We start from the raw sequence: 27,231 nt of genomic DNA on the forward strand, positions 1-27,231 counted from the left end.
CCGCCTTCCCATTCCTCAGGTGTCTGAAGGGTGGAGACACAGCAAGGAGCAACGGTGGCAGCAAGGGAAGTTTTTAGAGAAGAGGAAACAACTTTCCCACAGGGAGAGGTGGGGAGGGGAGCGAAGCGCTGGAGCAGGCTGCGCTCGAGGCGGCCGACCGGCTGAGGAGTCCCCGGGCTCGGGCCGGGGGAGGAAGCACCAGGCTGCGGCTCCTCCTCCTGCTGCTCCCGCCCGGCGGCCGAGCGGGGTTATATAAGGCTCGGGGGTTTCCGCGTCCTGTGACTGTAGTCAGGTGGTTGCACCTCCCCTGCCGGGGCGGAGCGGAGCGGCTGCGACGAAGTTGCTACAAAGTTGCGGGGTTAGGAAGTTTGTGCCGGGAGGATGGCGGGCGGGGAGGGCGCGGGTGGCGGCGGCGGGGCGGCCGAGTGCCGCGAGCATCTCTTCAAGGTGCTGGTGATCGGGGAGCTGGGCGTGGGCAAGACCAGCATCATCAAGCGCTACGTGCACCAGCTCTTCTCCCAGCACTATCGCGCCACCATCGGCGTGGACTTCGCCCTCAAGGTGCTGCACTGGGACAGCAAGACCCTGGTGCGGCTGCAGCTCTGGGACATCGCAGGTAAGGGCCGACGCCGGGGCTCCCCTGCGCCTGCCGGGGCCCGGCCCCTGCTGGGCTCCGCATCCTCCTGCCCCTGGAGCCGCAGGCTGGGCCAGCGGTCCTGCCGGCCGCCCTGCTGTGCCGCAGGTAGGGTGTCCGTCCCACGGGACACTCCAGTTGGCTGCTACTCCATTGATACGAAACCCCGTGCCTCTGTCCTCTGTTTTTTTTTTCTCCTTGAGAGAAAATGGGTAAATCTCTTTCAAGAGAAACAAGAGGACATCAAGGCACCAGTTTTCATATCAATAGAGGACAGAGTAGCAGCCAACTGGAGTGTCCTTTGTGAAGAGATTTATCCATTTTCCCTCAGAGGAAAAACAGAGGACATAAAGGTGCCCGGTTTCATATCCATAGGGGACAACTGGGCTGGCCTCTACGACGGCCACCCTAGCGGTGATCCTGTCTCTCCCATTCCTCCGGTGTCTGAAGGTTAGAGGGCTGTGGGGTGCAACAGAATGAGGAGCAATGGTCTGTTGCAGCCAGGGAAGTTTTCTAGCTAGGAGGGGAAACTTTCCCAGGAGGAGGGGAGTGAAGCACTGGAGCAGGCAACCTAGAGAGGTGGTGGAGTCCCTGAGAAGCACGTGCACATGGGATGGCAGTCCCCACCCCTGAAAAGCACTCGCTGGACTTCTTTCTTTTGAAAACCTAAAACGGCAGGTCATACTGCTTTCTTTCTCAGGTGTGGTCCATTTGCTTCAGGTTTTAACATGTCCTTGCATGGTTTGGTTTGGTTAGATCTAATTGCTGGGCTCCAAAAAGAAATGACTTCCTCCCCCCAGCTTTCCCATGAGGACAAGGCAAAGTAGCTTATGTGGTTAATAACTCCTTTCAGTATGGCAGTAACTGTAAAGCTTCTGGGTTGCTTTGCTTTAACCCATGCAGAGTTGTTGGTTCAAAAATGGGTAAATCTGGCTCTTCTGCACCTGGCTAGTTTTAGGCTGACTTGAAGTAACGCTCAGAAAAAGCTACCAGCAAAGATCACTTGGCTGGGATCAGGCATGCCCACACTACCTTATCTGGGCCCACCTTTATGTGAAGGGCAAAATTGGTCTTTCTGCAACTTCTGGTGATGCAATAAGCATTGCTTCGTGGTTAAGGTGGCTTGTTTGGGGGGGTTGGGTTTTTTTTGTATGTTCTTAATCTTTACCAATACAGAAGAGTGTAAATAATCCTCATGCATTTCTTGTTACATGCATCTAACTTCTAGTTTACTAACCTTGAAAAAAGAAAGGGGGGGGAACGCCCCCCCCCTCCAAAACCTGCAGCTGAAATCTTTGCTCACATCCTGCAGTTATGTATAGAAGAAAGAAATGCCATACAGTGCAAACATCATGTTTCTGTTGAGGCATATCTGGTTTGGAGAACTGGGCCAATTATAAGGGTGTTGCTCTGTCAGCTTGTCTGCTGCTGCTGTATTAAGTAACCTTACAAATGTGATACTACGCGTTGTTTGCTCATCTCTAATCCATTTTGTATGGCACTCTAATCTGGTAATACCGTTATCATTTAGTTTGTACATAGGCCTTGGGGTTCAGCCAGACATCTGTTTTCCATCCTCCTTCCAACACTTCTTCTAACTAGTCTTCCTAGGGCTGAGGAACTAAGCTTCAAATTTCACCATTTTAATATGTACTTAACCCCATGAAAGCTGTCTTAACACTTGCCTTCAAAGGGCAGCTTCTGAGTGTTGGCATCTTTCCTGGGAGAAGTAGCTGCTGTCTTACTCCTGATAATATTTTAACCATATAAAATGAGGTAACTACTTGCATAACAACAAATTATCTTGTCATTCACAACTTCAGTTCAGGTACCAAAGCTGATTGATTCAGTAGGAAAAAATACAGAACTGGGATGCAGGACAAAAGGCTAACAAAGTGAAAACACAGATGAGCAAGGCAACTATTCAGTGATGCACTCGGGTGACTTTTGAAAAGCAACTACCTGTTAGTTGCTTTGTGTTTCCTAAGATTGCATAACTTCTCTTTTATAGTGGCTAACAGTAGGATGTGGTGATCCTGAGTTCAAGATGGACTGGATAGAGAGAAATGAAGAACTTCTTGAAAGGAAGAGTATATGAAAACTTATGCTTTGCCTCTCTGGCTTTGTCTGTAAAATGCAAATATATCTTGCCTTCTGCCTGACATCAGACTGACTTACTTAAAATCAAAAGACTGGGAAGGAGGGCAGGGATGGGAAGGGAGGAGAGGGCAGTGCTGAGAGAAGCAAGTGTGTTGGAGAGAACAACAGAGTAATAAACCCTACTGACTTAAAGCCAGTCCAGGTAATGGGATAAGATCCAAAGTGACTACATTGTCAAATTGATGGTGAAACAAATAGGTGGTCCCAGTAACTATGTTGGTATCACACCTGATCTTTACACTTTTGTTGAAAGGGTTATATTCTGGAGTAGTGGCAAAATGGCACACTTTCTCTGGATGCTGATCATTTAATTTTATTGTTTGGGTGGCTGTCTCACTAGCAATTTCCTTTAGCTGGTCACTGGCCTTCTCTGTAGTTGTATGTCAATCTTTGGCACCAAAGATTTGGCTTTGGTTATGGTATGATAGCAGAACATCAAAGAAGCTTCTACAGTTGCTAGAAGGACAAAGATTAAAATTTTGTCCACTGTTTAGTTTGTCTCTAATGAATTCCTACATTATTGTAAGTACTGCTGTTAACTCCTTGATGGAAAAACTAGTACATAACCCATTACACTAGAGCAGAGGGGCTGCATCTACCACAGATTAGCCCTACACCCTCCTTAAGTGCCACTCCAATCCTCTTCTCCTGCCTAGTCTGCTTCCTGCTTCATTCCCCAGGCTCCCTATCCAATTTCCTGCCTTGCTTTCTGCTTCCTGCCCCATCTGTTTTTGTGCTGCATGTCTCCTACCTCATCTGCAGCATGCGACACAGGTGCTGCCCACGTACAGGGTTGGGCAACTTGTGGCTAGAGTAAGCTTATAGCGATCTTTTTCACTTGACACCAGCTTCTACAGACAATCCTTTTTGTTTTGCCGTCTCACAGATACTAGAAGACAAAAGTTGCCTACTTATATGGTTCCCATAATATCTATTGGTGGCTCTTAACCTCTGGCCTATATTGCCCACAAAGATGCCTGCTTTTATGAAATGGAAAAATAAGCCTGTTCCTATTCTTGGTGTCCATTCTACTGAAGTCACTTTCAGCACATAGCAGTTTCCATAGCACATCTCGCCTGTTACAGGCTTCTGCAGATCTTCATGTATCAGCTGGTCTGTATAGGTTGTCTACACAATCTTGGTTACGTCATCATTTTGGTAAGGTAGCCTGCAAAAAGTACAGAATTTAAGTGATAAATCTGGCTTGCTTAACTGCTACAGACAGGTTGAGATGGAAAAGAAAAAGCTACTGCTTTAAAAACGAACACAGTAACAGGCTTCCTCATAAATAGAATTAATATTATATGTGTTCTCAAACTGTCTTTTTATCAAAGAGGGTGACTGAGAATCTGAACATGTGATAGTCATTCCCTTTTACTCAGATCAGCTGTCCTCTGGCCTTGTATAATGGGTGTAGATAACTGTGGCTGCCTGAGTGTACAGCATAACAACTTTAGACATGGTTTAGGAAATGTAATGCATTAATTATTTTTGCTTTCAGCTGTTTGCATAACTCACTTCAGAGACAGGGAGAGTGGAGCTCAAAGTAAAGGTACATAGTGCTTAAAGTGACTGCATGCTGAAAACTGATGTTAAAACAAAATCACTTCTAAACTTGAAATTTTTCTTGCAAATTTGAGCTTGAGGCTTGACTGGGGTGGGTGGGTGTGGGGAGAGAGCAGAGGGGTGAAAGTATGATACTAGTCCACTTTTACCAGGGGCTTTTTTTTCTAGATGGAAGGCTGAACTGAGGATTCCTTTTCAGTTTCTGAACTCAAAATTATTAGACAACTTAGCTCTAGGACTGGATTCTCATTGGGTTCTTGCCGAATGATAAGTTATTTTATTTATTCATATGGAATACAGCAATCAAATGACAGAATAACCTATAAACAACTGCACTGAGGGATAATACTAGTGTGACAATTTTGATATATGTTGCAAAATGTTGTCAGTAGCCTGGTGCAGGTCTTCATTGCAACCATAAAAAGGATAAATAGGTTATCTTCCCACACAGTGTGTGCTATAGTTCAGATGTTTCCACAATCATGCTTGGGGTATTTAATAAAATTTCATTTATGTAGTGGGTAGTTCCATTTACCTTGTGCAGTAGAAACCCTCTTCAACTTTGTCCAGCTCTGCGTTGATAAAGTGAAGCCAAAGGGTTTTTAATGTGGGGTCTGTATGTCTGAGGGGACTAGGTCATACTCCTAATGTGGCTCACTTCTGAAGTGATCTTTTGTCTTGGTACTAATTGAAAAGAAAATAGGGTACACTTGCACTTTGCAGACTAACCAAAGTCAATTTACTTATAATCGCAAGCTTTTGTGAGCTGGTTTGTTTCATCAAATTCTCAGCTTTGGACCTTTAGAATTCCCTAGTGTAGAGATGGCCTAGATATAAAGTAGGTGCCAGGACTCATTTTCTCAAATTGAGAATGTTTCCCCTATGTAGGAGAAGAGAGCATGCAAGATAAAGGGAGTGGAAAAAAAGTGTATGTGGATTTTTTTTTTGTTTACTGAAGGCATTGTGTCACATGTAGTCACTTAAAATAACGTAGGGTTGCAATCTTTTGAAGGTTAGGTTAGTGGATCCTTAATCATGAGAGAGAGAGATTTGGAAACCAAATGTCCTGAACTCTTCAAATCTTGATCCTGGTATCTCTCTTTTTTTTTTTTTAAGGAAAATCTATGCAGTGACTACAAAGGCATTTTGCTTTTGGAGGCAAAATCCTAAGGCACGCTTAACTTAATAGAGAATTTTTCAATTCTTTTAAAGATCTGGTAATGTGATTTGACCAGGCATTTGCCTTCATATGCCTCTATATAAATGTAGTTTAACCAGCCTGGTTCTAACAATCCTTAGGAGCGTGGAGGGAGGTACTATGACTCGTTCTGGTGTGATTTCACAGCATTTAATGATAGGTGCCTTAAAGTTAAGGATTTTGTTCCAAGTCTCTCAGTGTATGGTGGAGGAAATTTTCTTGGGTATTATGTTTTAAATATTAATTTTAAAAGCAACTGGCTTTAATGGCACATCATACTTCTCCAATTGATCACTGTGGAAGGGGCACTTTTTAGAGACTTCTGAATTGTAATCTTTCTTGCTGTTGGGCTAAATATGACCTGGTCAGTAAGGTCTGTAACATTAAAAAAAATGTCAGAAAATATCATCCTAAAGAAATGACTACGGTTACAACAGTATGTTGGCTGATTTAAACCCAGCATGGTATTAAAATACCACCGTTCAGCAAAGAAAAAGGCATGGGCCTGGGATTGGTCTGCTTGAAATAAGGTCACTAACTTCAGTGGAAGATGATGGTAAAAGCACTATTGCAGTTTAAATGGCTGAAAATACTTGGTATGAATTTTGGTAGCCTGTTATCAGTCTCAAACTTGGGTAGAGAAAAATGGATCCAAAACATTAGATGACCAGCATGCTTTAAATAAAACAGTACGACTGAAACTTGCCAAACTTTCTCCTGATCTCGCATCTTGTGTGTACTTCAAACAGCTTCAAATGAGAAACTATGCTGAATTCAAACAGATGCCTATGCAAAACTTCTGGGTAATGGGGCTCTGAGTTGCTACAACTTTTTCTATTTTGAGGACTTCAAAGCACTTTGGCAGATGTGAGGAAAGTGACATGGGTGATGTAACTTCATTAGAATCCATGAGTCGGTGTAACCAAGAGCTAAGAATAAAACCAAAGGAATATATTACAAAAAGGTTTAGGCACCTGAAGATAACTGCAACTCACTTAAGGACCTGTTAAGATTGGCAAAAGTTGCTGTCTCCCTATGACCTCATAGTTTACAGGGAAGCAGATGCTAGAAATTGGGCCAGTAATATAAGGAAGATGAACTTCATAACCTAAACCTACCTGTGATTTCCCACTCTTTTTCTTCCCCAATATTTCACTGGGGTAAAGGCAAACAGAATGCACCACTCCCTTCACACGGTCAACAACAAAAGTACATTGTTGGGTAATAAATAAACTTTCGTCAAATCTGTTTGCTTGCTACATATATATGGAAGGTTACTGTAATAAGGTTTTAAACGGACTTGTAAGTGGAATTAAAGCGTATCCTTAGAAAAATGTTAGGACCCCCCCCCCCCCCCCAAAAAAAAAAACCAAAAACAAAATAAAACAGTTGCACATTTTAAATTTTGTTCCTCTTGTAAAATCAAGTTGGGAACTTGTGTAGTTCAGTCTCTTCAACTCTAGCAAAACTTTATTTATCTGCATGCCCTCATTACAGAAGAGTTTTTCAAATATTAAAACTGATCTTGTATAGAGCCTGCCTCTCCAAGTCTGCATTCCAAAGCAAGTCTCAAATTCTGCATTTGGTTCACTTTATCTTGACATGGGGCTTGGCAGAAAGTAAATTCCTTAGACCCTGCAAAGTAAGGAGACGTAAAGCAAATAGTAAAAGACTTTTTGTCGTATAAATAAAGAAATAGAACTTTTAGTGGAGATGAAAGAAATCCAGCTATTGCCTGCATGTTCCAAAACTAAAATGAATACTTTTTGCTTGGTTTATAGTAAGGGTTTTAGTATTAAAAAAGGTGGAGGGTGCAGGATAGTTGATGTTGATCTTTTTTTGCTTTTGAGATGAAAGCACAACTCCCAAGAGCTTTCATATGCTTGATCTGGGCTAGACAGTTTCACATGCTAATCAGTTCAGTGTTCTGGAAACGAAGTGAACCTAGTTGCTGTATTCCATTACTAGTTCATCCGTTGATGGCTCTAGTTGAAGAGGTTACCTGAGCTGCCCTGCACTGGTAAACAAACCCACTCAAACTGGAATTGGGTGTGAAGAGGCTTCTGTAACCTGTTTGGGGGAGGGGAGGAGCAAAAAGAGGGTGGAAAAGGCATGACTGCAATTTCTAAATCCACCTGGGAAGAAAAAAAAAAAAAACTACCACTCCCTTCCTTTCTTTCCCCACCCCTGAGCTGGGGTAAACTTGAGGCGTGCATTACACAAAGAAGAAGGTTTCTTGCTGGTCCAGAAACTTTGACTGGTGGGTGGGTGTGCATGTGGGGGTATCGGTGACCACATTCATTCCCACCGCTCTGGGAGATCCCTCCAACCTGGGCCAAACTTCTGGACCCAACTGTGCACTATATTGGGTTGGTCCCTTGAGTTCCTCTGTGGCTCGGGCATCTGGTTTGACCCATCATGCCAAGTCCAAACTCATACATTGGCTTTAGAACCATGTGCCAAGCGGGGCCTGGTACACCAAGTCTGGGTTCATGGTGAATCTGGGACTTCAGACCTGAGGTATTTACCTGTAGTCCAAGGTGAAATCTCCTTTCCTCCCCCCCAATAAAAGATTGCATATTACATTTGGGGGCATGCTTGTATGTGAGGAAAATACAGGTATTTAAGATGATGGTAATGTTAGCAAGATATACCCTGGCCATGAAAAACACTGAAGCTGTATTTTAGAAGGTGGCTGACTAGCTACAGTGTGAATTTTTGCAAGAGCCTCCCAGCAGGACTTGAGAAGATGGTAGGGGAGGGGGTGGGGCAGGAGTGGTGCTTGCAGGAGTTCAGGAGGAGGGAAGGGGGATGAGGATGAATTGCTAAGGTAAAACTTGTAGGAGTGGAGCATTGTAAATGTGATTGTCTAGGAAATATGCAAGTTTCTTCTGTCTGATGTATACAGTTGGTCCAATAAAAGATATTTCCCCCCCCCCCCAAAAAAAACCTTGCTTCTGTTAAGATGATACATGATCAGCTTGTGAAAGGGGATTGTATAGTGACTGAAGACAGTTTAATGTTTCAATGAAGAATGCCTTGCATTCAAAAATTTATCTAACTTTTTTTTTTTCTTTTTATTTAATCCCAGCCATGCAGCTGGTCCAAAAAGACATCCCCCTTCTTCCCCAACCCCAAAACCTTGATGCTTATATGATACAAAGTAACTTACTGTGCTGTGGTAGAATACTAGAGCTTTAGTTTTAATTTAGTATTCTGTAAGGCACTATGGGATCTCAAACTTCATAATTTTAATGCTATAATCACTTTACATAACACAGTAAAATGAATCCTAATAATTGGAAATGAGGGCAACTTTATTAGAATGCCTTTCTCTGTGTAAGACTTTTAATAATACATATGGAAAAATGGCTATAGCCACCTCTTACGAAGGCAAGCAGCATAGTTTATGTATAGTGGCATCTTACATATTACTGTTATGTGAGAGAGGATTGCGTTTGTTTGTTTGTGTAGTTTTTTGTTGTGGGTTTTTCTTTTGTTTCTGCTAAATAGCAGATTTAACTTCAGATGTTCATTTACCGAAGCAGCATATGACAACTACAAATCACTGCAACCTGTGGGGGCTGAGGTGGTGTGGGTGCTACAGTGCATGGTTGACAGCCCAGAGGTTGCAAGTCAGACCACATCAGAAGCACTCATAGTGCAGCCCTGTCAGATTCCAGTCAGTCTGCAAATTCTGCTGAATACTTTGTGACAAATACACAAGGCTGCAGTCCTTTCCTTTGTATGTTACAAAGGTGTTCATTCACAGCAGTCTTCCTACTTGGAACAACCACTTTTGGCAGGGGATTTTTGTGTTGCATTGCTCCACCACAGTTGAAGAAAGTGCCCTGAGCAGAAAACTATAAACATTACTGTGCCAGTCCCTTCTGACTTCATTTAGTGCTTCATGTTTGCACACATTCATTGCTCACTGCAGAGACTTTTAGGTTCTAAGCAGTAACTGCTGTTGGAATCTTAGAAAGCATTCAAAATTACAAGATGTACTGGCTGTCCCATTACAAGGTTGATCAGGATGCATTAAGTCATTTCTAGGAGGATGGAACAAGAATACTGCAGTACATTTTCCTTGTAACTTCACTCTGAAGTATGAAGTGGAAAGGTCAAGTGAATTCAAGCGCCACTGCCAAAAGGAATAAATACTTGAAATGGATCATCTAAACTTGTATACATGTCATTCTGCAGACTATGGATGATTTCTGTCTTGCATGACTAGTTGTGGGGGCAAGGTAGGTAGCTTGGGAATCATTTGTGGACAGCTAGTTTCAGTATATTTCAAGCGGAGAAAGGTATTTTAAAAAAAGCTAGAGAGGAAACAACTGGAGAAGTCCTTTAAACTAGTTTAAATGGGAACTGACTTTGGCAGGCAGTATGGGTGGATCTGGCAATGGGGCTAGGTCACGGATCCTTCAGGGATGGTTCACAGATGTAATGAGCTCTCTTCATTGCATATTCGTCATAGATAAAGGGGATGTGGCCATAGACCCTCTCTGATCTTGGATGCCAGTGAGCTCTTGGCAGCATGTGCTGTGAACTCTGTGCTTCCCAGTGCAGGGTCTACCCAGCATTTCTGCTTTCAAGCAGCTCCCAGAGCCTGCTGCTCTCTTCTCTTTCTCCACCTCCCACTGCTGAATTCAGCATCGGGGAAAGGAGGTACTGCAAGCCTTTGGAGTTGAGTGAAAGCAGGACCTGCACGTTGCCAACTGCTTTCCTTCTTTCCACTGTCACTGAATAAAGGGATGGGGGGGGAGGGGATGAGCAAAAAGCAGTAGGTCCCTGGATCTGCTTGAAAGCAGGGGCTCCAGGCAGAGTCTGGGTCAAACTACAGTGAACTTATATTGCTTGCAGCACACATGAAACTCCCAGTGCTGTACACAGGGTCTAACCCAGGGGCAGGCAGTTAGTTTTGGCGGAGGGCTGCTTACCGAGTTTTGGCAAGCTGTCAAGGGTAGGTAGCCCTGCCCCTTGACAGGTGCCCTGCCCCTTTGTCACCATCTTGTGACAGGAAGTCGCTCCTCTTGCCCCCAGCAGTATTCCTTTCAGCAAGTGGTTTTGCCACCTCGGAGCAAGAAAAATACAAATTATATTCTACAAAGCAAACATCTACAGCATTCATTCATTTGATTTCAAGAAATATTTTTTGTCTTGATTTTTATATACGTTTGTGTAGTGTATATATGGAGGTGATTGCACAATAGCTTAAAATTAAGTCTTACCCCATAACCACACACACAATACAAGAGTAAGGGCAGGGGGTGTGGGTGCATGTGTATGGCAAAGGGTGTGTGTGTGTGTGTGTGTGTGTGTGTGTGTGTGACTCTTCCTATGAACATATGCGCACAAACTCTACGCCTTGGCCTGCACACCCCTGTACTGGTGTAGTCCTGTGCTCGCAGGCTGCATCACCAGACTGTGGGCATGTGGTGCTGGAGCACGGCCAGGGCAGGAAACTAGCTGGGGGTGGGGCAGGCTGGGCTGATTAAGCTTGTTAAGGCTCCCTCTGTGTCCTACTGCCCCTGTCTCCTTCCAGCTTTCACATGCAGCCAGAAACTAATAAATACTAATTTTATTAAATTTTTAGGGGTCCCACGGGCTGGACAGAATGGCCTGGCAGGCCGAATGGCCCACAGGCTGTAACTTTTGCCTGTCCCTGGCCTAACCAAAGGTGGGTGGGGGTGTGCATTGGGAGGCTACAGCTATGCCAACACATCACATCCCCACCCTGTGCAGACAGAACGTGTTCACACATGAAGGTAAATGATAAATTTGGCTTGGTGATAGTAGTGTGGTGTAATTTGGTGATAGGCTGGAGGAGGAGTCTTGTTGGGATTAGCTAAACAAATCTCTTTGAATTCATTTTTTAAATGGGTGTTCTCAAGAGTGAATAGGAATTAAGTTGTCTTAATGACTGCAGTGCAGCTTGTATCTGGTCGGCAAACTCTTAATTTAACTAAGAACTCTTTGTTTGGTTATATAAACAGCTTTTAACTTGATGTACCTATTGCCTGCATAAAGACCACCTTCTTTGGTAATGAACTTGACCTGATTAGTTAGAACTTGGGTTTTTGGTGTGTGTGTGTGTGTGTGTGTGTGTGTTTAGTTTTTTATACAAAAAAGCAAGGTCTATCTCCTCAAAGGGAAAATTCTCTGTATTTATAAACTGGCTTAAATAGGGCAGGGGAAATCCAACAAGAGGCAAGAGGGTCTCCATTTATCTGACAACCAACCTTTCTGTTTTCTCCTCCTCCTTTATCCCTGTCCGCATCTTGTACTGTTCCACCAATTGTCCTGTTTGTTGCCAGAATTTCTATAATTACCTGGAACTTCCAGATACTTTGTGTTTAGAAAGTATTCTGCTGGCCCAGAAGCAAGTAACTAGGAGTTGTCTTCTATACCATGGAGGGATTGAGAAATCCCACATTATTCTTTTAACATATTTTGTCCTTTCTAAATAGTATAGAAATGATTCTAGACTAGAAGTTGTTGGCAGTCCCTTGATAAGAGGAGATCAGTCTTCCAGTGAACAGGGAAATCATTTGGTGAGTCCATAGTTCACTGAGGAGACTGATTTGGGATGCACATTGAATCATAGAAAGAAGGACTGGAAGGGACCTATAAGATCATAAAGTCTAGTCCCCTGCCCTGGGCAGGAAGTAATTGGGCTCAAACAAGTTCAACAAAGTATTTGTCCAGCCTTCTCTTAAAGACTGCCATGGCAACTGCACCGCCACTGCTGGAAGTGTTCCAGATTCTGGTTACCTGTACAGAAAAGAAGTTTTTTTTCCTTATGTCCAGCCAGAACTTTTCCTTGACTAGCTTGTGTCCATTGATCCATATCTTCCTGTAGGTGGCTTTTCTGAAAAGTTGTTGTTTACCTAGATCCTGGTGTTCTCCCTTGATGAATATTTATAGGCAGCTGTCAAGTTGCCTTTCAGCCTTCTTTTGCTCAGGCTGAGGAGTCCCAGATCCTGAAGTCCCTCCTCATAGGACCTGTCCCCCCAGGCACTTGAGCATGCAGGTGGCCCTTCTCTGCACCCTTTTGAGCTTATCTCCATCCTTCTTGAAGTGTGGTGCCCAGAACTAGACGCAATACTCCAGCTGTGGCCTCACCAATGCCAAATGGAGGGGGAGGAGCACCTCTCTGGATCAGTTGGCAACACATCTGCTGATGCATGCCAGAGTTCTTTTTGCTCTGTTGGTGACTTTGTCACACTGGTGGCTCATTCATCTTCTGGTCAATTGTCACCCCTAGGTCCCTTTTGGATACAGTGCCAGCCAGTGGACCACCACCCATTGTATAGATATGATGAGGGTTCTTTCTACCCAGATGAAGGACCTGGCATTTGTCCCTGTTGAACCTCATCTGGTTTTGTTCAGGTCCTAGGACCAGCTTGTTTAAAGTCATCCTGAATCCTTGACCTGTCCTTTTATGTGCCCACTTGTCCCTACAGTTTGGTATTGTCTTCAAACTTAATTGCACTTTTCACTCCCTCATCCAACTCATTAATAAAGATATTAAAAAGCTTGGGCCCAAGCACTGATCCCTGGGGTACACCAGTGGAAATGGCCTTCCAGGACGAGGCCACCCCATCAATCAAGACTCACTGGGATTGGCTGCTGAGCCAGTACCCAACCCACCTCACTGTAGCTTGGTCTAGGCCAGAACTCTCCAACTTAACTGAGAGGATTTAATGGAAAACGGTATCAAAGGCCTTGCTGAAATCTAGATGGATGACTTCCACCTCCTGTCCCATGTCCAGGTGGTTAGTTAACAGATCATAAAAAGACACCAGGTTTGTTAGTCATGCCTTCCCCTCTACAAAGCCATGCTGGTTGCTTCTCTGCACCCTGCCAGATGTGAACTTGGATGTCAAGGAGGATGTCACCCACATGTTTGGTTTGACTGTGGGTGTGTCAAATAGTTTGCAGAGGAAGGAGTAGATTCTGGCCATGTGGGTCACAGTTCTTTCCCTGCCTCTACTTCTGATAATCTCTCTCTCTGTCTTGTTGTATGTCATAGTACCATTGGGGACACTTCAGTGCTCGAGTCTCCCAGGTACTGATTCTAATATTGTGGTTGTTTTTCAGGTTGGTCTTTAACATGTCCTTGAATCTCTCCTACCTATCTCTGGAGCAGTGATTATTGAGTTGGGAGTATAGGTAGTCAGGCATTCTTATAACATGCCCTGTCCAGTAGACCTGGTGCTGTATAAACCTGGCTTCAATGCTGGTGATGTTGGCTTGAGCCAGACCACTGACACTTGTTCTTCTGTCCTTTGAGTTAATGTGGAGGATTTTCCAAAGGCCTTGCTGTGATTGATAGTAATGGACAACTTCAGAAACACCTAACAGAACAAGTTTCAGACCCATGTAACAGGGTAAGGATGGCAGTGGCTTGATAAAGAGTAATTTGGTTGGGTCTTGATGTAATGATCACTGAAGACATCCAAAAACAGCACTGGCAGATTTTTATCCTGCATTGAATATTGTCTTCTCTTTGGGTAGCTACCTCTTCACCAAAAAGAAGCAAAGGGGAAAACTTAGCTTTCTCCAGGGATTGCCTTCTAGTTTTAATGTGTAGAGGATTAGCTATTTGTTAGGGGAGGCAGGGGTAAAGCACCTTGGTTCTTGTGTTTTAGTAAGCCCAAGCATTTGGTATGCCTTGTAAAAGCAGTCAGGAGTGACCTAGAACTTTTCAGCTGAGTGAACACACATGACATAATCATTAGTGCACTTCAAGATCATTAATGGAGGTGTGGGTTTCTCTTTTCTTGGATCTGGAACATAATCAGTTGATGTTGGAGATTCCTATCCATGTGATACTAGATGCTGACTCTAAACAGACATCTTTCTGCAGTGAGATGTGGAATAGCTGCAATATAGCTAGAAAAGAGTTGGCTCACTGCAGTTCAAACAGTGAAGGGGTGTGTTTCTGAGCAGTTGCTTAGGATGGTTGCTGCTGTCATGTTGTCAACAAGGAATTTGATAATGGTAACCTTTTGGCAGGCATCTAGATCAACACTTTGGTTATAAAGTCTGTTGGGGAAGTAGAAAGCTTTTAAGGTGATTTTTCTCTTAGTGGGCCAACTGCATAGCTGGCCCAGAGTTAGACAAGCTTTCGGATGCAAGGCAACTTTCTTTAGGGTCCTTGATTTGTCTGACTTTGGTTCCAGTTATGCAGTTGGTCCAGTAGGAAGGTATTGCCCAAAAAATCCTTGCCTTTCACATAATTCCTGGACCATCATGGCTACAACACCATTCTACTGCTGCCATACAAGAAGTAATTGCTTGATGGTAAGAATCTTCTCCTAGGGCTATTCTTCATAACGCTCTTTGAAATGTATAACCAATTTCTGGAGTGAGTGGCTTCATTCTTAGTGTCTTCATGCTAATGCCTTTTTAAGGCAAGCACCCCACCTCCAAACAAAACTAAAATTTCATGTCTATTGAATATACTTGGGTGTCATGCCTTCCTTACCCAGGCATTTAGGAAGAAAGTGGCTTCCAGCTGAGGCTTTATGATCACCTTGGTCTTGATTGGCAGCAACAACAGCCATGAGTTGATTATGGTCCTACATCTGACATCTCTGAGCTTTGTGCTTAATTTACTTTATTTTAAAAAAAACAAGCTTTTTATTCCACATTAATCTGCTTCTATTCTCTTCTCCCTCCCCTGCTGTCTCCTAGGAAAGCAAGGGGATGAGCACAGTAGTATTGTATTCAGGTTTGCAATGTTTAGAAATGTTTAAACTAACAGATGCGATTCCAGTGAAGCTGCAGGAGAACTCCCACCTGAGGCATTCCACAGAATTGCCAAGCTTTGCTTAAACCAAATTTAAGAGCTAATTTAGACTTAAATTCTAACTATTGAGCTTTATGCCTCTTCACTGAATATCTGTGTAAGAGCAGCTTCTGGTTTGAATTTTTTCTTGTTTTGTAATCCAATACAACTTTCTACTCCAAATGCATTTTCCAGTTGAAATAGAAAAATCCTGATACAGTACCAACATCCTGGGGTGAAATACAGAAGTACTCCTTGACTCTGCCTAGCTCTGAAAATCTCTAAAGGTCGCATAAAGATTTCCCCCCCCACCCAGCTACATCTTGATGACTTGCATCTGCATAGATTTGGGTAGAAAGTCTCATAAAACAAAACTGGCTGACTTGAATCTCTTTCCCTGCAGTTTAGGGAAAAAGCTCACTGAACAAACAGAAGCAACTATTTCTTGTATAAAAATACATGGCTGTATACTAGAATATTACATTCAAATTTTTGAATTTGTATCACTGGTTTATCTAGAAAACACCGTTTTAACTGACTCTTAATCCTATTGGGAGTTTGCCTGTTAATGTAAAGTGGTTAGCACTTCAGAAGAATGGCTCTTCTGGCATTTTGGAAAATGGCAATATTTTTACAGAAGTCAATTAAGGTAGGCTTCCAGTAAGCTCTGCTGGCTTTGCATGCTCATTTGTCTCAAATATATCCATATGACTTTGAGTAGTTTAACAAATATAAATAGCATAACTACCCCATACTTGTTCTAGCTTAAGGATTTGGAAGTGCCCACTCTTTCATGAAAACAATAACACAAATAGATTATGGTGATTCAAGCAAAAAAAAAAAAGATAGGTTACTAATATGCCCGCTTAATGCCACATTTTAAGTTGTCTTTCAGTTTGTTATGCCTCAGTATTGTTTCTAGCTTTTCCCAGTACCAAGCAGTGAATATAGAATTTGCAAAGACAAGCAACTTGACAGTTGGTCAGTGCTCAATTCTAGTTGCTGAATTTGAATTTAAACATTTTACTATGGGGAAAGTTCTAACTTTTTTCCATACTGTCTCTTGTTTCTGGAGAAAATGCTTTAGGGAAAGGATATTCTGTACTCTGGATTGAGAGCAGTTGGATTTTTCTCTTTCAGTGGTACAAAATAAGGAGCCTCAGCAAGCTGTGATTAATTCTTTTGAAAGCTAAAACTATAGGAACTAAGTTGGTGTTTCCACAAATAACCCTTTCTCAAAGCTCCCATACTTGGTAAGATGTTAAGCAATTCAGTCTTTTTCTTGACTTCAGGTAGATATTTATAAATAATCAATCCCTTCAGTATCTCTATCCAGACCTTTTATGGATCAGGTAGCATCTAATGTTCTAAATGAATCAGCTTGTTCTTCCAGAATATCAGAATAGAAGGGCCACAGACATGCAGTAAAGCAGAAATGTTCTATTCTGTTGACTCAGTTGCAGGTACTGTGACAGAAATGTTTAACTTGCTACAAATCCTCCTTACTATTAAATAAATAGCTTCACAGCTGTCTCTTCCAGGCTTGGATTTATTTTCATTATAATGTATTCAACATACACAATGCATTTCGTTACCAGACTAAGGACGGAGCACAAAACCAGATGAGGAGCCTAGACACTACCTCACTTATCATAATCCTGACCTCCCTTTCCTCCCCCTGTAAGAACAAGTTTTTCTGAGGTGAAGAGATGCAGACAGCTCACAGTATCTCCTTGAATAGCTGTTGTTTAACTAGGATCTAAATCAAAAAGAGAAGGTTCCAGTCACCATAGCCATTTTCTATGGAGATGAAATGGAGTTGTCCTAACTGCATGGGAATGGAAAGCATTATTCTGCATTATGAAATTGAGGTTGGTCTTCAAATGCATACCTGAGTCTCACAACTATAGTGCAGTAACCTAGCTATGAAGTACCAGATGGGAATGACTGGCAGGAGTGATTCCCTCTTAAAATCGGTCTCTGGCTTGTAAAGTTGCGTAACTTTATTTCTAGCTGCTAATGAAGTCTTCAATTTGTAGTTAAAGGACCAATCTAAGATGGCCCCAAGCTTAGTAACTACTCCTGTAATTACAGTCAGACTTGCTTAGTAGCCTACTATTAGTTCTTTATGCAAGTCAGCTTCAAAACACTTCTTGTTGTTAATTTTAATGGGAAATCTGGTGAAGTAATAATGGCAAGACTGCTGTAACTAGTGGCTGGATTTCAGGCTATCCAGGGATCTTGCTTAGAAAGATGCCTCTTGGCCTGGATACAAAAAACATTGTCACTAAATGTGCTGTTTTTAAAGTGAGGCCAAATGTGATCCAGAAATCTTTACTGTTTTCAGTGGTTTGTGCCTTTTAAAAGAGGACCTTTTTCCTTTTGTGGGGAATAGAAAATGGTACCAATTTGATCACATTTCTGGCCAGTGTTCTAGACTTCTAAATATTAAATGGCTGTTTTTGCCTAAAAGTTGGAATTCTATTTGGTAGCAAACTGTGCCACAACACATCAGCTAACAATGTCTTTCAGTCCCCCGATTACAGTATTGTCTAGGGGTAGATAGATTTTTTTTTTTTTTTAATGGCATTACACACCATCTGGACTTAACTTCCTAGGGAAATGGTCCTCGCCCCTACCTTGGGCAAATTCAAAAAGAGGTTAGATGATCACCTGTCTGGGGTCTTGTGAACCCAGCATTCATTCCCGCCTGTGGCAGGGGGTCAGGCTAGATGATCTGTTCAGGTCCCTCCTGACCCTAGCTACTATGAAGCTATGAACACACCATGCACCAGGAGTATCAGTGTCTGCTTATCACTGCTGAGTGTGCCTTGCTGTGTTGGCTGCTTTCCAGCATGCTGGAGGAAGGATGGGAGGTGGGACTTGAGAAATTGGAAGATGCTAATCTTGCTTAAGTAGAAATCCATGCTGTGGTCTGTAGGCTTTAATTGAACCAAGTCTCTCATGAGTGGATCTGTACAAACTCTTTAGCCAGTGTTAACGACAGAAAGGAGGGGACTTTGAATGTTGCTCTTAAACAGTTGTCAAAACTAAAGTTAGCTTATCAAAGCCAAGGCTGAACTAGTAACCATCTTCCCAGGGCAGGAAATCTCATTGACAAAAGACTAAATTTGTCTGCCTCTGCTAATTAAATAAGTGAAATTGATTTCAGTTCCTCTGCTCTCAAGATTACAGGTGGTGATGCGCTTTTTTTTTTTTTCCTGGTAGTTACATGGCAATGCTGGTGGGGGAAGAAATATTGTGCATATGTGTATGGATATGGATATAACATGATGAGGGATTCACTCATACCTGAGCTGTTTGAAGTCTTTGGAGTCTTGACAAAAACAGAGCAGAATACTCCAGATGCATGGAATTCTTGTCTCCGAACTCCTCCTGAGCTTTCTCTCTTTTTTTTTTTCAATACAGTTGGCTCTTTTATCACTTCAACATAAGCAGGGTCTGTCTAATAACAAGCTTCCTCTAAAAATCCTTATATTGTATAATATCTTGCAGCCATTGTTACAAAAACATAAGAACTGGCACTTATTGGGTCTTACCCAGTATTGTCTCACAGTGGTAGAGTAAATGCTTAAAGGAAGAATGAACTGAGTATGACCAGGACTTTTTTCCCCACTGTCCCTCTCACTTGTAGTCTCCAGCATTTAGTGAGCTCTGATTTGGAGTCTGTACCCATAACTTTCATGGTCAATAGCTACTGATACCCCTTTCCTCCCAGAAGGTTCAGTCCCTTTTTTTTTTTTAAACTGGGTTCAGCTGCCAGCTTCCACGACATCTTATGACAATACATTCCATACTTCAAGTGCATGCAGGGGGGGTCCTTTAGGGGTTTTTTGTTTCATTTTGGTTTGCTTTTTTAAATGAAACTAGTAAGTTTATGACCCCTTAGTTCTTGTAGATTACTTACTCTTTCAATACCTATTTTACTTTCACCATTTAATGTTTTGTAAACCCTTATCACTTTTTTTCCCCAACTGAATAGACCTCGTCTCTCCCCAGATGGAATCTCCCTCACACTACTGATCATCCTTGTTGCTCTTCTCTACCTTCTAGTTTTCCTGTATCCTTCTGAGGTGTGGGGACCAAAATTGGCCATTATATTCCAGGTATGCATACACCATGCATTTTATAAATGAGCATAACAATACTTTGTTTTGCTTACAGTTCCTAATAATCCCTAACATCTAGGGCTGTGTGTAGATAAAACGCGGGGTGTTTGTGCACAACACTTTAAAGTGGGCTAATTGCTTTTGCACTGCTTTAATGGTGTCAGTGTTTTGCATGCCTCAGCAGTGTATTGTGCATTTAATTCCAGCTGCTGTAGGAAATTTGGCAGTGCAATGTGCCTTAAATGACTTGGGGTGCAGCAAATTAAAACTCCTCAAAGGCGTTTGCTGCCCCTACAGCTATGGAGTGAAGTACTGGGCTCTGTGCAGCTCTGGGGCTCTGTAGGAAGACCACCAGGTAGCTTGGCAGCAGCCCGGGAAAGCAGGCTCTGCCCAAGAAAAGTGGCAAGTCTGATCTTTCTTCCTTCCCCTGGAGCTTGCCTGCCTGCCTACCTGAGTTGAACAGGGGCCCAGTGCTTCCTTCTGTGGCTGTGGTGCCCCCTGGGACCACCTGCTCTGAGTGCTTGCAGGGGGGCTGCTGCTGCTTCTGCAGAGGGTAGCACCAGCCCCACACTGGAGCCCAGGGAACTCTGCCCACTGGCAGCTTGCCCTCTCCTCTCCACCAGAGAGGAAGGTAAGTTGGCGGGGGGGTGGGGGGGTGCACGCATGACACAAGTGTTTTAAATTGACCCTAAATTGAATTGGTCTTTTTAAAAACCCACCACTTCAACTTAGGGCCCTTGTTTCATCTACACACTCCCTTGTTTGATTCTATTGGCTGCGGAGCACTGAGTTGATATTTTTAGCAAACTGACTCCCAGATCTTTCCTGTCTGGTAATGGCTAATGTAGAGCTCAACATGGTAAAAGCCTGACTTGTATTTAAGCTGGGTAACTGTGGGCGCATCTATGTGATGCGTTTACTACAGAGCTGCCTAATTAGCTCCTCAGTAAAGTCTCAGTATCTACTCTACAGCCCTCTTAGGCTGCAGTTAACTAATGAACTCTGCTGTAGATTTAGTACAAGTAGTATTCTATGGTGGTGGTCTTTATTGCTTAGCAACGCATGTAGTAGGGCTGTGCAAAGCTTCAGTCACAGATTTTTTTTTTATTTTTTATTTTAATATTCTGCCTGATTCTTTTTTGAGGTGGCCAAATCTTTGAAATTGGATCGAATTGGGAGATGCATTAAAAGGTCCAAATTGGATTTGGAGATATTTGGCTTGGCTGGGGAGAGACAGGCACAGCCAGACAGCTGCAAGTTCCCTGGGTGGGGGGAGCCACGGGAGAAGCCCCCATTGCTCCCCTGCCTGGCCCTAGCCTCCTAGCACTTCTTTTAAAAAGCCCCACACTCACCAGCTGCAGCAGTGGGAATTGGGGCCTCTGAGGGCTCATGGAAGAGCCCCCCCACCTCCCTCTTGTGCAGTGGAGGGGTAGCAGGAATTGCCCCAGCTGCCCCATGGCATGGGTGCAGTAGTGTGGCAAGGTTCTGCTCATGCTCTGGGAGCTGGAGCTGAGCAGTACCAGGCTCTGGCTGACTGCTAGAGCCTCCCCAGCTCCCAGATGGTGCATGGCACCCTGCCAAGCTGTGCCACACCTGTGCCAAGCTTGGGAGGGGGCAATCCCTGCTGTGCATGGGGGTTCTGTCATGAGCCCTCTGAGGCCCTGATTGCTGCTGCCACAGCCAGTGAGTGTGAGGCTTTAAAAAAAAAAAAAAAAAAAAAAGTGCTGGGAGGCTGGGGCTGGGTAGGGCAGCCATGGGGGCTTCTCCTGCAGCTCCCCCTGCCCCAAAAGAAGCAGGCACAGCCAGAGGAGCTGCAGGAGAACCTGTAGCCACCTGGCTATGCCTGCCTCTTCCCAGCCAATCCGAATTGGCACCAAACTTCCATTTTTTGTTTTTGTTTTTTTTTTGGGGGGGTGGTGGTGTTGTTTTTTGGAAGAATCGGATGGGAACAGATTCGAATTGCCAAATTGAATTGCTTTCCTCCAAATCTGAACCAAATACTTCTCTATTGGCACAGGCCTAATGTGTAGCCACTGGTGGGGCTGGCTGGGGCATGAGAGTGCTTCAGTGTAAAGGCTGCTTGCCAGCTAGCCCTGTACTAGAGCATCCTTATGCCCCAGCCAGCCCTTCCACAGCACATGCATAAACATGGCACCTGGGAGCAATAAACTCTGGTATGGTATGTGCCATAGTTTATTGTGTTGCATTAATTGCATTTGCAGAAATGCTGTGTGTGCCTTTAATCTAGTTTTTGTGAAAGAGGTTTGCCTCTGAACTGACCTGGCATGGTAGCAAAATGAGTGGAGGGAACCTGGCTCTTGGGTTTACTATCCATCATGGTTAGATGGTGGGAAGGTAGTTTTGGAAGGTCTCATAAGGGAAGATGTAAAATAGAAATTCCTGGAGTACACTGGGAATGCTGCCATCCATAATACTTATGGGCTCCTTTACTTACCTAAGGGAGTTGAAAGTGCTGGAATATATAAGCTGAGGAAAGTAAGGGTACACTCATCTAAAACGGTGAACTTGTTTTTGAGACAAGGATTCAACTTCCAGTCTTGCTAGTAGCATCTTGCCGAGCTGTAGAAGTCATTTATGCCCAGAGCTTTGGAGGCATTTTAAGTGCCTGACTCCTGAATAGACTCCTTAAGTGTTGGAGAGTTGGGCAGCAAAGTAACTTGGAACCTCTGGGCCTCAGTCTCTCTACATCTTTAAAACCAGATGTTTTCTTTTCTGCTGCTTAAGGTCCGAATATGACAATGGCCAGAAAATGGTGAGGTAAAGGGGCCTAGGCAGGAAGCAGGTGCTGACTAGCCAAACCTCTATCTCCTCTGCTACTTAGAGGAGGTGACGGAAGCAGGAGTTCTGTAATCTGAATATTCAAATCTCTGGGACATAATCTTTCTTACAACTTGTTCTCTAATATTGTTAAATGTGGGGGGTAGGAAGAGGGGGAACCTACTAAAAAAGAATGGTCTCCTTTAGATAAAATTTGCTTTTAGATGGAACATTTCAAATAATCCAGTATTTGAATATCTAATTTTCCTGTGTATTTGAACAACACTAATTTGTTCAGTGAATGTTATACATCCTTTTTTTGCTTCTGTGCTGATTTGCAGTACGTTTGAATGATTATTCAGGCTCTGAGGTAGGAGCTTGCTGAAAGTTCAGATTAACGAGCTGCCAGGTTACAAGGACTCAGTTGATCAGACTTTGACTTCATTTGAATTATTTACCCAGTGATCAGCCCATGGAGCCAAGTAGCATTGAATTCTTGCCATTGGGGCTCCCCACAGATCCAGAAATTTGGCAGCAGGGTACAAGTAGCAGTATTGCTTCCTGCAGCTCTGGGAGCCCCATGGCATGAATTCAGTGCTAGTATCTTGGACCCATGGGAAGCCCCAGAGTCCAGCAGACATGGCCCTAGCATGCAGCTGTAGCCCTAGCATATGACCCCAGTTGCACCTTAATCTGCCCTTGATGACTATAAATTTGAGGGGGTTTATTATGCATTTGTCAGCAATATGTATGCAGTTCTGCTGTTCCTTTCCTCTTATGGGTCTTGCCCAGCAACAGTGTTTTGGGGGGGTGGAGACTGGAAGATTTTGTTAAAGGAAGTCATGGCAATAAGACCGTTGGCAGGAAAAGTACAGAAACTTAATTATGCTCTGTGATCTGGTCTTTCAGAAAGACTTGGCTACAAGCTTAGGAGAAAATACCTGTACATGAGACGCTCGTCGTAGCTGGCTTTATGGCCTGGTGCTGGATCTAGACCAGCCGTGGAAATCCTAAAGTGCAGATCAGGCCATTGACTAATCATTTGGTGCATAATGTGGTATGTGCTTGGAGAGGGGCAGGGCAGTAGTAGCAGCAAAGGGGAAAGTTTTCAATTAACAGCAATTATTAAATGCCTACTTTGAATTAAATAGTATGTAGATTGAAGGTTGTTTGAAATGTCTGGACCTTGAATGGGATCTAGCATTCATAGTTTAGTGTTACACAATGTAAGAATTTCTCCTAACTGACAGGATGTTCCTGTCACTCTGTGCAATCTTTATCAAAGGCAAGGACCTGACCAACTTGCTCAATATCAGTGACTAAGAAGCTTCTCTGTGGAGCATGGTTTTGGCAAGGAATATGAACAACCTCTGTAGGACCAGAAGTAACTGCTTTTCTGCCTGCAGGAATACAATGACCCTGCAGATGCAGAAGTGTAATTCAGCCTGTATGTTTTGAAAATTTAATGTTAACTAAATATTAACTGAGCAATGGCATGCTGGTGCTAGGACCTGGTTGCTGCTACTTCTTCCTGCCAGCAGGGTGAAGTAGAAGAAGGGTAGACTCCTGGCTGTGGTGTGATGTGGACAAAGCTTTTGCCACAATAGCCCCAGCTCCACAAACTGCATCCAGTGGTTCTGGGAGATGGATCCAATCCATAGGGCATAAATTGTCAATCCCTGGACTGGACCAGTAGTTCTTGGCTGGGGAGCTGTGAGCAAGCTTTCAGGGGGACCATCGTGTCTGGCATGGGGAAGAGCTGCCTCAGCTCCCTGGGTCTGAGGTGAGTTGCAGTGCAGGGACAGGCCCACCCCGCCTGGCCCCACAGCTTCCATCTTGTGGATGGTGCTACAGGTGGGTGGGTGAGGCCCTACACTGGTGCTAATGCTGCTCAGGTGCTTGGGGTCCCAGGGCTCCATGACTGCTGCACCCAGGGCTGTGCAGGTTGTGCTGGGGAGCTGGGCAGTTGTTGTGGCACAGGTAGGCTGTGGAGATTTTGTAGCATGCTGAAGGGGTGGGTGTGGAGGGGAGCTTGGGAATGGAAAAAAGGTTGAGAACCCCTGGCCTAGATTATGTCCTGTGAGTCCTTCCGACTCTGATTCTGTTCCCAAAACTAGCCATTCAAATCAAGAACCAAACTTAAACTCTATTCTAATCTGTTTTTTAAAATGCCCACTATGTGACTAGGACGGCACAATCCCAAGAGTTCAGGCTGGGGGTGTAGCATCCAAAATGTCACCTATGAAAGCCAGCTGCTTTTTTTTTTTCTTGATCTCTCCTACTTGCTGTAATGCCCTCCGTTTTTTTTTCTTTTTCTTTTTCCTTTATCCTTTGTATTTAAATGATGTCACCAGCTTCTATTTGGTTCTCTACCTGCCAAACAGGAGTTTGCCTGTCCAAGCAAGTCAGTCTATAAGATGTCACATGCATGCTGCATATGATTTTTTGCAATGACCTATGACTCCATCTAATGGGTGTGAACAAGATCTTTCTTTGGACATTCTATCCTATTTAAATAATGCGTCCTTAAGTAATAAAGCATACTGCAAATCAAATACTGCAGTTGTTTGTTACCTGAGGATGTATATTAAGCATGAAAATACATTACCAGACCCAAAATATTATGTACTAGTTAACATGTCATTTTTTGGTAGTAAAAATGCTTTGTCCCTCCCTCTATGCATTTTAATTTGACTTAACTTTTTTTTATTTTTGGTTATAGCTGAGCTTCCTGAGAACTGAAGAGTTACTTTTTTTTTTTTTTTTTTTTTTTTTTTTTTAACTAATGAATGGCTTGTGCTAGTTGTCAGGGTCTGGACACTTGTTTTTAGTGGTTGCTACACTAATACTATTTCCTTTTGACCATGACATTAAAAGTTCCCTGCAGCTTGTTTCCCAGAAAGGAAAACTTGAGGGACAAGACTCTTGAGGTGTTGGGAACTGATGATGGGGGGGGGGGGGAGAGATCACCACAGTGATGGAGAATTTAAACTCAGCATTACACATCATTTAAAATTTGCCCTTACTGTTTGGCTCAGTGACGGTTTTAAAATGTGTGCTCACTGTATGGGTGCAATAATCATTTACAAAGCTGCCTAGCTGTAGAGAAGTAGTACAGCAGAAGAGGGAAACTTGGATGTGGGGAGAGGGAGGAGGACACGGCACAGTGGGGGTTGTTAGACCTTGAATGTGAAATCCTGATAGCAAGAGTACCAAGTGTCTCAGACTTCCCAATGGCCTTAAGAGGGGCTGCTTCAAGTGACAGTCAGTGGTTGACCTTCCATATAGCTAGGCAGCACCACACCATAGCTTGGACTTCAGGGTGGAAAAGTTGGTTAGTGCTTTCAGAATGACCCTGGAGGGAAGATTGCAGCCCTGGACCTTGGCTGCTGCTAACCCAGGTGATACCATTTAGGAAGGTTGGCAGAAGCCTGTTGTCCCTGCCTGCAGCTGACCCAATTAGCACCTTCGAGCCAGACTGCAGAGTTCCATGGATCTTTAAATGCTGCCAACCCAAACAGTGCCTTAAGGGAGGACCAGAAGCCCATGAACCTGACCATTGTCAACACAAATGGCGCTTTAAGGGCAGACAGCATAGGCTTCTGGCCCTGACCACTACTGACCCTTTCCCCTCCCTTCTTTTAAGGGCCATACCCTTGCTTGAAGTTTAATGTGGACAGTAGGTACATGGAAGTCCCACAGTCGCAAAGCAAATGGCCAAGTGCTGAATTCCCATAGTAAGCTGGGCAGCAGCCCTTGCAACTTGGGCGCAGAGGCACACTACACAGTCCTTGGGAAGAGAGGGTATAAGGAGCTCCGCAACATGACCTCTCCCTGCTTGTGCTAGCTGCCTGTGGCTTGATGGTCTTCCCTACCAGGCAGTCCCAAATCCATCTTGAGCTTGCTAGTATTATACCACAGGGCCAGCAATTTTTTATTTTATTTATTTATTTTTACTTGCTCAGGACTGATGAGGGAAAACTGCAAGCAGTGCCTATAGGACATGAGGAGGACCCACACCACTCTCCCCATGGTATTAAGGTAGCAGCATATGTCACTTTAATACCATGAGGCAATGGCTGCAGCTGGCAACCAAAGCTACTAACAGTTTTTCACTACATCTACCACTGGACATTTGCTCAGTACTCCCCCAGCTGCCTACAGTGAGCACCAGATTCGGAGGACACTGCTTGTGTTGGTCTGCAGCAGGATCCACAGGCAGATTCTGGGCTCAGTCCTGCTGTGATCGATGACCAGACCAATGGTGCATCTGAAGGCTATTTCAAGGGATGGGTAACAAAGATACTACCTTGGAATAGAAATTAGTAGCAAGCTCTTCACTAGATACAAATACTTCCCGTGTTCATGAAAAGTAAATCCCAAAAACCAATTTGAAGCAGGAAGTTTAAAACTGCACTACCAGTAACAAATTCAGTGAGGGCTCAAATGAAAAATGTGAAATGTATTAGAATATTGATCTTTACAAGGAAGGTACCTATAAAAATTTATTTATTACAAATTTTGTTTTAGAACATCGTATATCAAAAGAGGCTACAAGCCACAGGAATTCTAACCATGTTGGAAGTAGTTGTGATTTAAACTGTCTGATAGGCTTGCAAACAGCAAAATTCGCACTGTTCTTATGAGGTTCCCTGAAACATTTCACAGTTATCATGCGAGACGAGAGAGAGAGTCTTTTTATCTAGAGGCATGGCATATCTATTTCTGCCCATCTGAGCCACATGTAAGTGTCAGACTAAATTATCTCAAGTCTATGGAAACTTGCCACTCTTAACAAGGGTGAAGTGGTGTTTCCAGGCTGTTTCATTTCTAGCTTGTCTTCTTTAACTCAAACTTGTTTTTGAAAATGCTGCTTAAAACTAGTCTTTTGGGGGGGGGGGGGAGGATTGTCTTGGTTTTTTTTCCCTACATTCAATCAAGAAAGAACTTGGAATGTAGCAAA

The 27,231-nt window shown here is 43.5% G+C and overlaps 1 protein-coding gene across 1 annotated transcript in view; it reads left to right on the forward strand.

The window, feature by feature from the left end:
- The first annotated feature begins 286 nt into the window (after positions 1–286).
- RAB32 (RAB32, member RAS oncogene family) overlaps positions 287–27,231 on the forward strand; it is a 47,258-nt gene continuing 20,313 nt past the window's right edge. The window contains exon 1 of the mRNA XM_006271632.4: positions 287–616. Within this exon, the coding sequence (XP_006271694.1) occupies positions 382–616 (235 nt within the window). The 5' untranslated portion in view covers positions 287–381. The remainder of the gene's footprint in view (positions 617–27,231) is intronic.

Source organism: Alligator mississippiensis, chromosome 1 (assembly GCF_030867095.1).
Source record: "Alligator mississippiensis isolate rAllMis1 chromosome 1, rAllMis1, whole genome shotgun sequence".
Classification (NCBI taxonomy): Eukaryota; Metazoa; Chordata; order Crocodylia; family Alligatoridae; genus Alligator; species Alligator mississippiensis.